Source organism: Ochlerotatus camptorhynchus, unplaced genomic scaffold, assembly GCF_037179485.1.
Source record: "Ochlerotatus camptorhynchus isolate MF236.1 unplaced genomic scaffold, CSIRO-AGI_Acam_v1.1 ptg000220l, whole genome shotgun sequence".
Lineage (NCBI taxonomy): Eukaryota > Metazoa > Arthropoda > Insecta > Diptera > Culicidae > Ochlerotatus > Ochlerotatus camptorhynchus.
Window position 1 is genome coordinate 456,288 of NW_027040710.1, and position 16,615 is coordinate 472,902.

At 40.1% G+C, this 16,615-nt stretch overlaps 2 protein-coding genes across 2 annotated transcripts; one reads left to right on the top strand and one right to left on the bottom strand.

Annotated features, from left to right (window-relative positions):
* Positions 1-7,178: 7,178 nt before the first annotated feature.
* LOC135703635 (histone H4) lies at positions 7,179-7,831 on the bottom strand. Its single transcript, XM_065224912.1, has one exon. The coding sequence runs from the start codon at positions 7,704-7,706 to the stop codon at positions 7,395-7,397; it is 312 nt and encodes a 103-aa protein (XP_065080984.1). The 5' UTR covers positions 7,707-7,831; the 3' UTR covers positions 7,179-7,394.
* A 114-nt stretch (positions 7,832-7,945) lies between these two features.
* On the top strand, positions 7,946-8,392 carry LOC135703682 (histone H3-like). The gene has a single exon (XM_065224961.1). It carries the CDS (start codon positions 7,946-7,948, stop codon positions 8,390-8,392), a length of 447 nt encoding a protein of 148 aa, XP_065081033.1.
* The last annotated feature ends 8,223 nt before the right edge of the window (positions 8,393-16,615 follow it).

The following is a 16,615-nucleotide window of genomic DNA, read 5'->3' on the forward strand; positions in this document are numbered from 1 at the left end:
CGATGAAAGAGTTTCACAAATAATCTCACACAGCTCAACCAGCATTTTCATCGCGGTTACGCCATAATTACCTTAAGACTATCACCCAACCGTGGGATGTAAGAATTACTGACAATAATGCGGGATTCAGGATTCGCATGATGTTAGTGGAGAGAGATATACCGAGCTGCAGTCAAATGCAAGAAAATGGAGACCGAAAAAGTGTGGAGTGTATTAGAGAGTGAAATGAATTATATCGAAAAAAAAATATAAAAATGTTGCCGACTGGACTCGAGACACGCACATTGCAATTATCAGACCTATACATTGTCCACTGCTCTCTCCATGCTTCGGAATATGCATAAGCTAAAAGCTAATAAGAAGGGGTCATAGTACGATAACTCGATTTCCTATGCTTTTTTTTTCTGTTGAACGGGAATTAGAGATGATCGTGGCAAGTGTGTGCGTCGTTCTACAATGTAATAAATAAAAAGCAAGGCCTTCCAATTACCGGAATAGGCAATCAACTGATTTTCAATGTCTGGGTAGGCAAAAACGACGATGAAATGGAAACATTAGTCAAAATCTAAAAAAAATAAGTTTTCTGAAAAATCTTATCTGCATATTGGTATCAACCCAGACAACCAGAAGTCATATAACGATGTACAGAAAGTATCGTAAATAACTACAGTTTAAGTCAACATCGCATATAAGTATGACATACATCGCTTTATGTTTAAGTTAATCGTATAGAATGCAAATTGCCGACTTATATACGACGAATCTTTTTTTCATTGTACTGTATCACAAATTAAATCGGATTACATCGTAAGGTTTTTCAATTTGAATTTGTTATTACAGATTGAATCGTATATAATGTCAAATCAACTCGTTTAAAAAGAAATTGAAATTTGCACGTATATGGCCTCCACTTTTGAAGGTATAGGCCCTTTTTTGCATTCTATACGATTTGTTTGTTTGTATATATGTTTGTATATCACAGAAACAACTTTAAATATACGTACATTCTTGTTGTCTGGGAAGTTAATATCGATACATTGGAAAATCTGGCAACGCATATATCGAATATCGATGGAGAAATTTCTCCATTGTAAGGATCCAGATGAAAATGAAAGAAGAGGCCTTGCGCATTTTGCATCAAAGTAGACTCCTACGTTGAAAATAATCCCTCAGATTTTTTTCGATAATGGCAGTAAACCTAAAAATTCACCATCCTCAATGTAATATAGTGCTAGATTTTATAATAGGCTATCATATTGACATTCTATTGGTGATAGATCTTTTAAAATTAATAATATTTATGTTTTTGGCCCGAGCCAAAAAAAAATCGGAGGGATTATTTTCAGAGCAAGTGCCTACTTTGGAGCTAAATGCGCAAAAATAAGATCTCATAAGTTTATAATGATTCGTTTTCATTTCACCTAATTTCTTACGAAAAACGAAGTATTCCATCATCAAAATTTCTCATCTTTAAAATGGTGTGCCTAGTTTTTAAATTGGTGGGAAGAAAACATATGAAAGACAAACTTTTCGAAAAATGTAATGTGGTGGCTTAATTCAATATCGCCGCCAACTTTTCTTAATATGCCAAACAAAAGGCCTGATATTTCCCTTTCGAATTAAATGCAATATAATGGTATAATTCATCCAAGAATTATATAAAAAAGAAGGGTTAAGCTATTCAAAAAAACTGTAGACCGTTATTTCTATATTCATAACTTATTCGATAGTAAGAACGATGCTTTTTAAGAACCTTAGATCAAAAATACGCCGATTTCAGTGAAAATTGCTCAGTATATAACACTGTTTTAATCAAATTACTTGACAAGCAAAACAAAGAAATTGGGCTATACCAACTTAGCCTGAAACGATCTCTACTAGTTCTCTAACTTGTCCGGCGGTAAGGCCAAATTTCAATGTTTTGCTTGTCAAGTAATTCAGCCTGGTTTCAATAACTACTTCTCATGTGCACAATTCCAAGCCAAATAGCAAAAAAAAAAATAATAATTCTGACTCTTTCTTCTCCGATTTTCATGAAGCTTTTTATGGGTAATTATTCACATTTAACGGCACCGGTGGTGCAGTGGTAAGCGTGATTACCTCTCACCCCAGCAGGCCTGGGTTCAATCCCAGTCGGCGCCGCCGAGATGTTCTGAGGCATAACATCTCTGATCACGCCTTCCTTCGGATGGGAAGTAAAGCCGTTGGTCCCCGGTTCATGAGTTGATGGGTCGATAGGTAGGGTCCAGGTGTGGGAGCTGCTTTCCTGGCACGTCGGTAGCATTGGTGCTCAGCACGGAAAACAAGATCGACGGAAAAAACAAACCAAAGGAAAAAAAAAAAAATCATTCACATTTGTCCTAAAATTCAACCATATTGAATTTAGAATTTTTTTTCATAATGGCATATTAGACTCTTTTTAACAAATCGGAGTACGAAAACATCACTTTTAATCGAAATAGTGGCATACAGACACACTAGCAGGGAAAAAGGGATTTAAAATTTCATTTTTTTTTTAAATAATTTAAAAATATTAAACAAGGAAAATTTTTATTTTTACTCAAAATTTTATTTCCTAAACACCTGTTGTTTATTTTCCCTTGAAATGCTTTATTTTTCTGTACAACTTTGTTTCATTAGCGGCACCTGTGGTGTAGTGGTAAGCGTGATTGCCTCTCACTCCAAAAGGCCTGGGTTCAATCCCAGTCAGCGCCGCCGGGATTTTCTGAGGCATAAAATCTCTGATCACCGCCTTCCTTCTGAAAGGAAGTAAAGCGGTTGGTCCCCGGTTTATGAGTTGATGGGTCGAAAGGTAGGGTCCAGGTGTTAGAGCTGTCTCCCTGGCGTCGGTAGCATTGGTACTCAGTACGGAAAACAAATCAAGGAAAAAATAAACTTTGTTTCAATCGTTTTTTGGATTTGAAGTGACGTTTCCGTGCTACGATTTATTAAAAAGTGTCAAGTACGCCAATTTGAAAAATATCAACATTCAAAATGGTCGAATTAAAGCACATGGGTGAATGGTTACGTCCTGGGAGGGAGAAGCAGATAGCACACACGGAATTTATTTTATAGCTTGTTCTTCTTGTCATGCAAATTTGTGCCATTGAAAACAAATCAAAACAGGCGTAGCAAAACAGCGTGTTTTGCGTTGAGCGTGTAGTGATTGTTTGAGATTGTTCAGTGTGCAGTAAGAAACCGTACTCTTTCGTTTGGTATTTTAATATGCCACTCGATTTTTTTGACAAAACCTTGGTTAATGGTATCTTTCATTATTAATTTGTGTATATTTTTAATGAATTCCCGGTGTCCCATTGTCGCAAGCTTTCAATACCGCCTTGTGTATTCTTGTTCAACTGTAAGAAAAGCATAGTAAAATTGCTTGGCTGCCAATGACAGCTCTTGACAGCAGCCGTCTGGCTGCATTTGACGTTTCATTTTTCTCTCTTCGCGACTCTCCCTCAGGTTACGTCGTACGAGGGTCAAAAAGTAAAGGACTATTTACATCGCAAGCTACAAGCCGCCGTCAAAGCTGTTGACAAGTGAACGAAAAGCGTTGAATTCAGCATATCAGCAACAAAGTCGTACAGGTTTTATTGCAGTCCGAATGCACGTTGAGAACCTGGGCGTAACATCGTGATAGACCGAGTATCCATCTCGAAGACAAACCGGTTACGCGTCCTGGGTATAACCCTCGACCGAACTCTGAGCTTCAAACCTCATTTTCAAATGGTGAAGAAAGCATGTGAACCTCGGTTACGAATCCTTCAGCTGATCGATGCCAAACTTCCGCGTGGCGATCTAAAATCGCCACTGCAGGTGGGCTCGGCCCTAGTGACCGCGAAATTGATGTACGGAATTGGAGTAGTTAGCCGAGGAGGACCGGTAACCCTATAGAACCTCGCCCCAGCCTTCAATAAAATGGTACGGTTTGCTTCCGGAGCCTTCGTCACTAGCCCGATACAATCTATCATGGCTGAAGCGGGCACCTTACCGTTCGAACTGATAGCAGCACAATCCATTGCGCGAATTGCAATTCGGATACTAGCGAAGAATCAGAACAATAACAGCCTCCCTCTCATTCGACGAGCATCGGATCGCCTCAATGAGCTGACAAACTCAGCGTTCCCCGCTGTCGGTCAACTTGTGCGGCAGACCAATCGTCCGTGGCACACACGAAAACCATAGATCCTGTGGGACGTCAAAAAATGCATACGAGCCAGAGAAAGTCCGCCCGGTAGAGCAATAACTACTGTTGACCCGCTTCCAACGATCTACCGTCGTCTACACCGATGGATCCAAACACGACAGCACTGTAGGTGCCGCATTCCATAACAATGGTTTAGTGGGAAAGTATAGCCTCCCGAAGGAATGTAGTGTTTTCTCTGCGGTGGCGTACGCCATTAAGATGGCTGTTTCCATCTCGAACATTTCGAACGAATTAGTAATTCGTACGAACTCTGCAAGTTGTCTCCAGGCCTTTGTAACTCTACTATCTGTATCCCGGTAAAAACGCTCAGTAGCAAGAGACCTCTCGAGCTGTGTCTCAAGGTTGGCTTCGCGATCCACATATGCAGTACTGTCACCCGACTAAAAGCTATGAAAAGTTTAAGTGACACAGTAATCAAAGGGTGTATTGTATACTAATTATTTATTAAGAAAAGCTATAGCAGGTGTGGATTGGATTTCTAATAGTAGTTCTATTGAATTTTATGGGTGTACAGTGGGTTTTTACTAGGGGGGTTTGACGTACCGGTACTATTGCTGCTGCCGTTAATTCTGCTCCGCTGAAGACTACTCTGCCGATGTGCGAGCGCTCGCCGATGATACTACGTATGACGAGCTTGACGTCAGGCGAATCAAGCCTACCAGGGTGGTGATGTTTGAGTTTACTTTCTAGTGGATCGGTCAACAGGTCGACTTGACTTGATAGCGATCTGCGGTCTCCTGGCGTCTACCCTCGTTGACAAGAATCACCACCAGAGTCCAGGCAAGGCCGGAGTGACTCGGCTGAGAGGGGTACTCTTTTGCGTTTGGAGCCGTCTTGGCCCGAGGAATGCGGCGATTTTGGCCTTGCAAGGCCAAATCGAAATGATGTCCTTTACTGTTAGGATTAATAGCCACTAAGGACCAATAATCCGACTCGTGTGCTTCCTAACCGACTTGGTCGGTTGGTTCACAAAATGGCGCTATACCGAATGGTACCACAAAAAGGTCCTGATTGAACAGATAGATTTTCCCGCGATTCACCACTCACTTTATATTACTTTAAGGACACTTGGTTTTAACGATCCGAAGCACACGAACGCCAGATACTGATTGAGGAATGGCGGTTTTCCTTCGCGCTTTTCCCATCCCATTGCTCACTGATAGAATACTCATACCCACTGTACTGTTGTACGGTTTAATACAATTTTCAAATTTAAAAACAATTAATCCAACTAACAAATTAACAATTTTATACAACGACTACTAACCCTACTAATCCAACACCAAATAACCTTAAAAGACGTAACGGTACAATTAACAACTATGCACAAATTAAAAATCTAATATGTTTTGTAACAAACGGTTACACCTTAGAAGCTTAACATCTAAGCACCCGTGGATTCAGGAAGTGGAGCAAATAGCACGAAACAAATCCGTCTGTTTCTGCTGGATACCTGGACATGCCGGCATCCTCGGAAACAACGAAGCTGATCGATTAACAAACATGGCGCGAACTCAGCGGCGCCGGTGGTGTAGTGGTAAGCGTGATTACCACTCACCCCAGCAGGCCTGGGTTCAATCCCAGTCAGCGCCGCCGGGATGTTCCGAGGAAGTAAACCCGTTGGTCCCCGGTTCATGAGCTGATGGGTCGATAGGTAAGGTCCAGGTGTGGGAGCTGCCTTCCTGGCGTCGGTAGCATTGATGCTCAACACGGAAAACAAAGCAAGGGAAAAAAATGGTGCGAACACAACCTCCCATTGATGTACCAATCCCAGGCGATGATGCGCTGAGAATGGTGATGCAAAACATTCGAAAACGATGGAACGACCAATGGTTCACGTCCAGAGACTCCAAACTGATAGAAGTCAAAGACGACACGCACATGTGGACGGAACGGGGAAGCACTTTCGACCAGCGCCGTGCTAACACGGCTAAGAATTGGTCACACGCGGCTAACCCAACCCATACGTTCTTATTGAAGAAGGAAGCCCCGCCCAGTTGTTGTGGAACGGCTTTAGATGTGCGACACGTGATTCTGCAGTGTAAAAACTACGAGAGTCAACGAAAAGAGAACGACATTGACACAACAAGCTTACGAGATGCGCTAGGAAACTCTGAGGAGCAAACCACCAATTTGCTGAATTTTCTTCGGCAAACTGGACTGTGCCGAATTTTTTTAAGGATGTAGGTAAAAGAAGTAGAAGCAGCCGAAGCCCGGTGTAGAGGCAAGAAGGTTAAGCAGATAACTGAGCAAGGAAGGAAGGATGAATGTGAAGAAGAAAAACATGTAACAGGATAAAGATCAAAGAAGGTAAACTAAGCTGAAGAAAACTGATACTATCATGTAAAGAAGGTGAAGCTAATTAAGAACACAAAGCGGATAGCGGATGGAAAGAATAAGGAGAAACAACGTGAATTGTACATAAGAAGAAAACGAAGAAGAAGAGGAAGAAGAAGCTTTTTTGGTGAAACAAATCTTTTTTGGTGAAAACGAAGCGGAAGAAGAAGAAGTAGATAGAGAAGATAAAGTAGAAAATTGCTCAATGAAGAAGGCGGCACCGAAGGAAAAATGGAGAAGGCGTGAAAACGTAGGAACGGAAAACAAAGCAATGGAAATAAAGAAGGATGAAGAAAGAAGATGAGGAAGAAATGAAGAAAATAAACAGAAGTATGTTGAGAAGAAAGAATTTAGAAGATTACCAAAAAGCAACCAAATTTCAGAAGAAGTGAAGAAGATACAAGAAGACGAAGACGATATGCAGATGATTCAGCAAAGGAGGAGATGCAGCAGACCCGTCAACAAGATGTCAAGACAAGTGAAATGAAAAAGAATTATCACAATTAATAAAGGAATATGACATGAATGCATGCATGCATGTAAAATGTCAATAATAAAAAAATAAAATAAAAACTACAAGGGACAACCCAATGGGGTTGTACGCAATGATGACGTAGGACAACGTGTTAACTGCAGCAGGAGTTTGTATTTTGTGTAGGAATAGGAATTTTAGCTGGGTAGATCTCATACCAGTAAATCTAATAATCTTAAACTGAAAAAAATCATCATTCGATCACATCCCAACCACCTTTTAAATCCGACAAGGAAGTTAATCAAAATCACCTTTTTAATTCATTTGATGGCCCTGAAAAGGGCCGGTTTTTTAGTCTGAGTCGATGATGCTAATTTATCCTCCGAAACCGTACAGAGTGCGTCCCTGTCGCTTCAGAGCGTAAACGACATCCATCGCGGTGACCGTCTTCCTCTTAGCGTGTTCGGTGTAAGTAACAGCATCACGGATAACGTTCTCCAAAAACACCTTCAACACGCCTCTAGTTTCCTCGTAAATAAGCCCAGAAATTCGCTTGACTCCACCACGACGAGCCAGACGACGGATAGCAGGTTTAGTAATACCCTGAATGTTGTCACGCAGCACTTTTCGATGACGCTTTGCTCCTCCTTTGCCGAGTCCTTTTCCTCCCTTGCCGCGTCCAGTCATTGTTGGAGATGGTTTGTTTATCGTTGATGAAGGTTGAGACGAAAGTGAACAAAAATTCCAAATTTCGGCTTTTTTATACCTACTCGAGGGTTAAATTCTCCTTGTTAGTTGTTGTATTCTTGTTCTTTCATCGTTTCTGATTGGTTGATCACAGCAAACGCATGTTATAAAACATAATGGAAGTCGTTTTTGTTTTTTATTCCACAGTTAGCTTTCAACATGAACACATCGGAAGGAAAATGGCTCGCACCAAGCAGACCGCTCGCAAGTCCACTGGAGGAAAGGCTCCTCGCAAGCAGTTGGCAACGAAGGCCGCTCGTAAAAGCGCTCCAGCCACCGGAGGAGTAAAGAAGCCTCATCGCTTCCGGCCAGGCACCGTCGCCCTGCGTGAGATCCGTCGTTATCAGAAATCGACCGAACTGCTGATCCGCAAGTTGCCTTTCCAGCGTCTGGTCCGTGAAATTGCCCAGGACTTCAAGACCGATCTGCGCTTCCAGAGCTCAGCTGTTATGGCTCTACAGGAAGCTAGCGAGGCTTATCTGGTCGGTCTGTTCGAAGATACCAACCTGTGTGCCATCCACGCCAAGCGTGTCACAATCATGCCAAAGGACATCCAGCTGGCTCGTCGTATCCCCGTCGAAAATCTTACCAAACCGGCCCTTTTCAGGGCCACTAAGTTCATATAAAAAAAGAGTTGGAATAGATTTCTTAAAGAACTACAAAAATAGTTTTCACCAAGTCATGGCTATTTTTTATCATTGATGGCGCTGTTCCATTGATAGTAAGTTAGAAGTTTGGAAAAGTGGATGGAACGCTTTGGATGCATATTATGGTGAAAATAAGTCAAAAATCATTCATTAACGTTTAGTTTTTTTTCCTAGAAATTTTTGATAAATAGTATTTTCTTACAGGCTGAATTTTTATGTATTTTTTATGCAGAATATGCTAAATGGGAGGGACTTCAAATGTTAATCCTTCCTCCCCCACAAAATGTTACAGAGTGTCATCAAAGTACATGGAATGTTGAGATATTGAGAGTGAATTTTCTCTTTCAAATTTTAATGTTTTGGCTCTCTGGGGATTGGTAGTAAAGCGGTTAAAACTGTATGGAAAAAAAAAAAGTTTTTTATTTCATTCTAGCTTATTTACAAAACTTTTCAGGAAAAAACTGAACGACAAAGTCCATTAACGATTTCTTTAGGTTGTCAACTTTTTTTTGTTTTTTTGAAAGCTTAGTGAAATTCACGAGGATTTCATGCATTACATTTGTGATATATTTTTTGAGTGTATCCCCTGTTTCCATGTTTGGTACAAGATAACACTCTGGAGAGCATTATGTGTGGTCATTGGGAGCGTGTGGTTTCGAGTGTGGAGATGAGTGCGCAAAATATTACGCAATTCCATCCTCCCTATCCGCACGCGCCCGAGGATCGGAGGCGAATGCCACTTCGACTTGTTTCGTCTACTTACTACTCTCTGGCGACTGTGCTGGGGAAGCAGCTTATGCATGTAGGTAATTGGTGGATTTGTTAGTTAATTCTACGCTTTTGGACAATGCTGAACATTTACCAGTTTTTCAATAGTTTCTTGCTGAACATCAACATTCGGAAGCATTGTTATCGATGCGTAGCCATATTTCTGATCGAAAGGTGATAAAATTATTGAAATTGGACCAGGGGCAGCTGAGTTATTAACGTTCAAAATCTTTCTTAATTTGTTACATGTTCATTTTCGGTTTTCACAAAGTGTACCCCCATATAGAAATCAAAGACGTAGTCCTACGTCAAAACAACAAACAAAGTTTTATACAAATTGCTGAAGGTCGAGCCTGATCAATTCGTCATTTGGCGTAGAACTGCTCATGTACATGAAACTGCATAGGAATATTGAATGATTTTTTCTTGACGTTGATGGCTCTTTTATAAGATGTATTCAAGATTCCATTTATTTATTTGGGTATCCCTAAGAATATCACACATTGACGCATTAGTATTGTCTTTGAAAACAAATGATTTTCATTTGTAGTAGTTCTCAATTGTAGTACACTGCACTGCAAATCATGTGTTATTTGGTAGGCATTTTCGTTCAGTGTAAGGTAGGCATACGAACGGTACATACATTATGTATCCAGAGTATTCACTCAAGCAAACTGTTGCGCTCAAGTTGTGCCGCGTCGCGTCGTCGCCTATGAGAGGGGGTGGAAGACAAGTCAGACGCACACTCTTGGCTCAGAACGCCGATCCGGAGCAGTCAAACGAAGTGATGCTACGAGCTACCGTAATTCCTCAATTAGTTAGTCTCTTTGCAAGTAGGCAATGGACATTGTTGAAGCTTGCATTAAGGAACAAAATTATATAGAAAAGCACTCACACACATTGCGCTCAAGCAGTCTAACAAAAATAAATATTGTGTTCGAAATAATGACATCCTAGGCAAAGGCATAGACTAACGATTGACATAATTTTTTTGCTTTTCTTTTTGATATACTTTTAAACCTTTGTTGTTTGATCGCTGGCAACGGCAATGATGATTACTTACTTTATTCTTTATTTTTAAAGGGCATGTGTCATGCCGTTTCGTCTTCTAAGTCTAAAATGACAGAGTCGAATAACGAGCTTTATCTTCAGCTGATTGGGATGAGCGAATTTCAATATCGCGACAGCACCATGGAGACGCGTAAAATTGTCATCATTTCACCAGACTTATATCCTACGAATGAATTGTACCCTGGGGATGTTCAGCAGTGCTGAAAAACAAAACACCGCCGGACACAATGTACCTTTAAAAAGTGCATTTTCTTTGTCCTACTGCTTTACACACTACTTTACATATTGATGATTAATTCATTTTACTTACTCATGGCTGAATGTGACCATCGTTTGTGACGCAGCCGATGCAGTGCTAGCTGGCTGGGGGATTGTCGGATTCATTTGCATACTTATGGAAAGTTGACTGTGTTTTTTTTTTTAATGCGAATGAAAACATTTCCCTACTTGTCTCTGTTGAAGGATTTCTCCTAGTGCGATGCGGGATTCATGTTTTTAAACCAATATAAGGGGGCTTATTTTTTTTTTATTTAATTTAACCGTATTAAAAAGTATGTTAATTGACCATGTAGCGTGACGGTACATTAATATTCCTGAATAAATTTACCTACATTTGACTATGGTTTTTCCCGTTTAATAAAATCAAACCCTCTTTGGGAGATTTGTGCTATATGCTAACCTTGATAGTAACACTATGGTATTGATTTGAACGTGAACAAGCTACGGGCAACTTGTACCTTTGACATGACATTGAAACGTGAAAATCGTTGTTGTTTTTTTCATTTACGATCTAGATCTTCACCAATTATGATATAAGAAATAACTTCCTGCATCGTAATGTACCGAGATTCGAAAACTTAGTCCATAAACCCACATACAAAGTTGATTATCAAGGCCAAATATGATCCAAATGCCACGTAAATATTACGATAATCTTATAAAAACGCACGGAATTTTTGGTTTGTTCAATAGATAATAAAAATGCAAAAATTTATTGGAGGAATATTTTGCTGAAATTTTCAATTCGCGAGATATTCGCGATCAATCATATAAATTATAGATTTTGCTTTTGCATCCTGGAGAAAACCATACCTTAATTCGAATTGTTTCTGGCAATTGACAAGGTCATGTGGTATTCAGTCATTGCGAGAATTTGTATGTACAACTTCAATACTGTTACGCATTTGACCACAAACGTTTGGTTTCTGGATACATTATCAAAAAGCTTTGGGGGTGATGTGGCTGGCAGCAAGGCAAGCGAATGTTCAATGAAAATTAACTCTTAAACAACAATAATTTATGGTGGTCCTGAAAAAAACCGTTTTGACGTGATGGTTGCATAATGCTGAGCTATTAGGGTGTTCAACACGGATGAGGCTGTTGAGCTGTATGCTGGTTGAAACGAAGGTGACGCGCTTGACATAGATGGCCCACAGCGGCTTACGACGAGCAACTGAATCCGATCAGTAGCGGTGTGGCTTCTTCCTCCTTCTTCGGTGAATGGACGCTCATGTGGGCTGCAATTTACTGCTTGCGGGCAGCCTTTTGTTGTGTGCTGTAGAACAATACTCAACGCCATGCGCCGAAAGCACTGCTGATGATGATGACTCCGACCGGACACCACCACACACAGTGATTGAATAAGCACCGCTCGGCGAGACCGAATGGAATTTGATTTTGAAATCTGTGTTAAGAAAAGCACTTTTTGCAGGCAATCGGTGCTAATTTTGATTGCACATTCGTGTAATTTTCAATGGTGACCTATTGAAAATCTATAAAGTGAATAAAACAGCAAAAAAAAGGTTATCTTCCATTTAATTCCACTTAATTAATTTTGGTATCCATGAGAGATACGTATTTCGACTACAATGCGCAGTCTTCATCAGTGTCATACCAAGCCTTTGGGATTTTCCTTATTAAAGAGTTGTATAGATTTTTCTCCTTTAGTTTACTTAAATCTTTGGTTTTTATTAGTTGAGTAGGCTCCGATTCAACACATTGTAGTTTCATTTTTATACCTGTGATCTTAACTTTTTTACTTATGGGATGAGTACTTAAGGGGGTTAGATTTTGATAAGTTCTTTAGAGGGAATGACGCTGATGAAGACTGCACATTGTAGTAGAAATACGTATCGGTCATGGATACCAAAATTAATTAAGTGGAATTAAATGGAAGATAACCTTTTTTTGCTGTTTTATTTAAGCATTCCGCTAACAACCCAATTTCATTACTCGATCTCTATAAAGTATTCATTTTAGCAGATTGGCAGAAAAAATTCATAGCGATTGGCTTGTTTAGAATTAAAATCCATCCACCATTGACAGAGTTATAGGTGGTCAAAACCTGACCACTTTTCGTAACGCGGTCGATTTTTGTTTTTTGAAATTGCACCCCTAATATGTTGCCGAAAGACGTAATTCTCAATTCAAAAATTAAGTTATCAGTATCAAATTGTACTTATACTTTCTATATAGAAGTGCAATATGAAATTACTGAAATTGTGGACAATGGCTAACAAAAGGTCAACATGGATGAAAGTTCAAACGGGCAAAAGCTCGAGTGGAACTTAAAAGGACAAGGAGTCAGAATGGTCAAATCTCACGTCACTTTTCAAAAGGCCCTAAGTAACAAATGTAAACAAATCGAGTTAAGCTATACAAACTATTGCTCTTCTATCATTGTATGTGATACAAAAGCACCTTTCCAAATTTACTTGCATTTATTAAAGATAATCATAGTTTGACCTTTGAGTCCGATGTACAATTTGAAATGATGGGTACATGATTGCTACTTCGGTCATTTGGACCACCTAACATGATTGGTGCTCATTTTCTAAAAGCGGGGTCATTCTAAAATTAGGTACTCTACTCTGAAATCTGTGAAAGGGAATATAGTATAATGTAGAACAAAACGTCCAATGTATTGATTTTGTCATTGAGAAAAATCGTCCCATGTCCGATGTACAACTTGACTAGTCAAAACGTCCTATGTGGTTTTTTGACGTAGGACTACGTCTGTAATATCTATATAAGGGTACACTTTGTGAAAACCGAAAATGGAACATGTAACAAAATTATGAAAGACTTTGAACGTTAATAACTCAGCTTCCCCTGAACCAATTTCAATAATGTTATCGCCAATCGATCAGAAATATTCCTACGCATCTGTACAATTTAAGACCTTATCATTTTTCAAAATGTCACTATTGAAAATTGCACGAATGTGCAACTGTTGCTATGATAATAAAAATTATCATCGATTGCCTGCGAAATGCGATTTCCCTAACACAGATTTCAAAGTTGAATTCCATCTGGTCAACACCAAACGGTGTTTATTCAATCACCACGTGGTGAGTGGTGGTGTTCTCCGGTATACAACGGAAAGCTCCCTGCAAGCAGCTAGCTATCAAGGCTGGCCTTAACCGCTGATTGGGTTCAGTTCCAATCGCCGTGTGTGGTGGTGTCCGGTCGTCGACATCATCATCAGCAGCAGCAGTGCTTTTTGAGCATGGTGCTGAACATTGTTCTGCAGTACACAACGATAGGCTGCCTGCTAGCAGCAAGCTGCAGTCCACCTGAGCGAGCATCCATAGAAGGAGGAAGAAGGCGCACCGCTATTGATCGGAATCAGTAGCTCTTCGTGAGTCGCTGTGGGCCATCTATGTCAAGCGCGTCATACTAAAGAGTATAAACAGAGATAATCCCGCTCAAATTCATATTCCTACACAAAACACAAGCTCCTGCTGCAGTTAACAAATTAGATTTATTATATAAGACCACGTAGTCCTACGTCACCATTGCGTACAACCCCATAGGGCTGTCCCTTGAAGTTTTTTCTATATTGTAGCATGAAATTCAAAATAAAATTGTGATTTTACTGAATTTTCAACGTTATTATTCACTGACTAAAAATAGTATTGCAAAATGTATTGCTTCTAAACAGTTAAAATAATAATCTGTCGAACTTCAACTTCGACTTTCTCAAAATGGTGGATATGTTACATTGGTCTATTTGAAAAGTGACGAAACAAATGATCAAATGGACAATTTTTTTTTGTTTTGCTACAATCATCAAAATAAGCCAATTAATCAAACCAGCATTCTAATCCAGAAAACCGGTCAATCATCTTCTGTTTACACAAATCGTACCCGCAACGCGCATCATGTCACACAATCTGGCCAACACATTCAACGGCAATATCCTGTGCTGGTAGCCTACCGTTACTGTTTCTGACTGTTGCCGACTCAGTTGGCCATCATACATATTTATGACCGGCTGCTGTCATCCTGTTCGCTTGTCTCTCCCATTTATGAATGGTTGTTGCAATATTTCGCCACGCAACTCTACTCTGAAGAATTTGTCAGAACATAACAGTTACATGCTACCCCCGCTTATGAATCCGGCGAAGTTAAGGACTATCTGTGCCCAAACCGGATCCGTCCAAAACTTCGCTGGCTGCGAGTACCACCGATGAGATGAATGTAAATTTTATTCATTGAAATATATGAACGTACATAATTTCCACACTGATAAGCATTTAATCACGCTCCTCTCGAAGCGTGCACATGACTGTATATGGGTGCACATTGGCCTGCTCTGTGATGCGTGCTTCCGGTGAACTCCTGTCGGGATAAAACGTGACTTAAATCCCGGCGCACTTATCGATTTTCCAGCTGGCATATTTCAACCATGAAATGGGACGCTGCCAGATTGTGCTGTTGTGCTGCTGGGTACAATTGAATTAATATTTATTTTATTGCTTCGCTTTTGGTCAACCATATTTTAATTCGTTTATTAATTATGTCAACTGAAAATGTTTGCTCACTCGTATTGACCGAGGCGGGAATCAGTCTGTCAGTTGTCAATTCTGGGTTTTTTTTTTTGCTTATCGTGCCAATTTAATCCGTTTCTGTCCGGTTCTGCTTCGGTTGTACTGACCATAGGGTGGGGTGTTAACTTTCGTGTGAAAATTATTCGTTCATTATGCCTTGAAGGTGGGCATTTTTGGAAATTCGCTTTTGACGAAAATGGCAGCACAACCCTATGTTGAATGTTTCAGATACAAATGAAAATTATCATTCATTATTTGTTCGTGACGGAGGCAGCTGTAGGAGATATATTTATTCAACCGTAACACAAATTTTATGATAACACTGTATTTATCACCTTTCTATTGCTGGTTGCAAACTGGAACTGAAAATACAAAAAGAAAAAAACCGATTAACTCTCTATTATGGCTTCAGATAACAAATAGGAAATGTGATATATGTGGTTTGCCGCACCCACGGTTACTTTATTACTCTGATGGTAAGCTTGCCGTTTATTTTTATGTTTAAATTTGTTAGCGAATTCCAATACCCAGCAATAGATCACTTTAAGCACAAAAATGCTAACAGACGAATTGCCTGAATTGGTCATGTTCCAAGCATGGACAGTTCCAGTAATCTAGATTCATCCGCGCTAAAAACCGATTACGTGATTACGTCGTTTGTTCTGTTTCCCTACCAACAAATAACCCGCCGTGGCCAACCTTCACCGGCTGAAGTAATTTATGGGAACATTGGCCCCTTCAGGGGGAACGGTTTGTTGCCATTCTAGGAAACCCAGCCCCCACCGGGGCCCTAATGAATATTAATAGTTACGGTCCTTCCAACGTTTGTTGGTTTACTGGCGAAACCCTCTACCGGGTACATCTAACAGTCGTAAGAAATTTCATCCGTCTTTTCGTTCGACGCCCAATGAAGACAGCAAACATAGACTAGGTACAAAAGAAAAGATACTCAATCCTAGGATGATTCTTTTTTTGTTCCTCACCCAGCAACTCAAATATGACCCCAGGTTTGTTGGCTTATTTCATTCACTGGCCTAAGTAATTTACAGCTTTGGTTTAATTACTTCTATGAAAGCAGCCCGCAACCGTTGTTGGGTGAGATTTATCACTTGCACCTTAAAGCTGGAACGCCGAAAGGATTTTTTTATGTCTGCACTCTAGACACTGTTATTGAAAATTTGCATTCACCGTGAAAATGCCACCAACCGTAATGCGAACAAAGTGTCCCCACTGGTTCCATGAATTTCCACTGGCAGAAAAGTGCTACATTGAAGCCGATTGCACAAAAGGAAAAACGTTGTTTGCTTCTTTCGCCTTTCATTGGATTTCTGCTCACAAGTCGAGTTCAACTGCAACAGCAACACAACTATCCCGAGAAATTTCTTCACTGAGAAGTGTGTCTTGCATGGTTCATTTAGTCAATGTGCGCCATCGAGGGGAACAATTTCTAATTGATTGTTTTGTTGTGATCTTTACCATAATGGCTAAATTGACGTGGTGGCTGGCTGCGACAGTGGACGGCGTCTTGACT

Bases quoted from the DNA above. Each gene is read 5' to 3' on its own strand.
- LOC135703682 (XM_065224961.1), top strand. From the start codon at position 7,946: ATGGCTCGCACCAAGCAGACCGCTCGCAAGTCCACTGGAGGAAAGGCT.
- LOC135703635 (XM_065224912.1), bottom strand. From the start codon at position 7,706: ATGACTGGACGCGGCAAGGGAGGAAAAGGACTCGGCAAAGGAGGAGCA.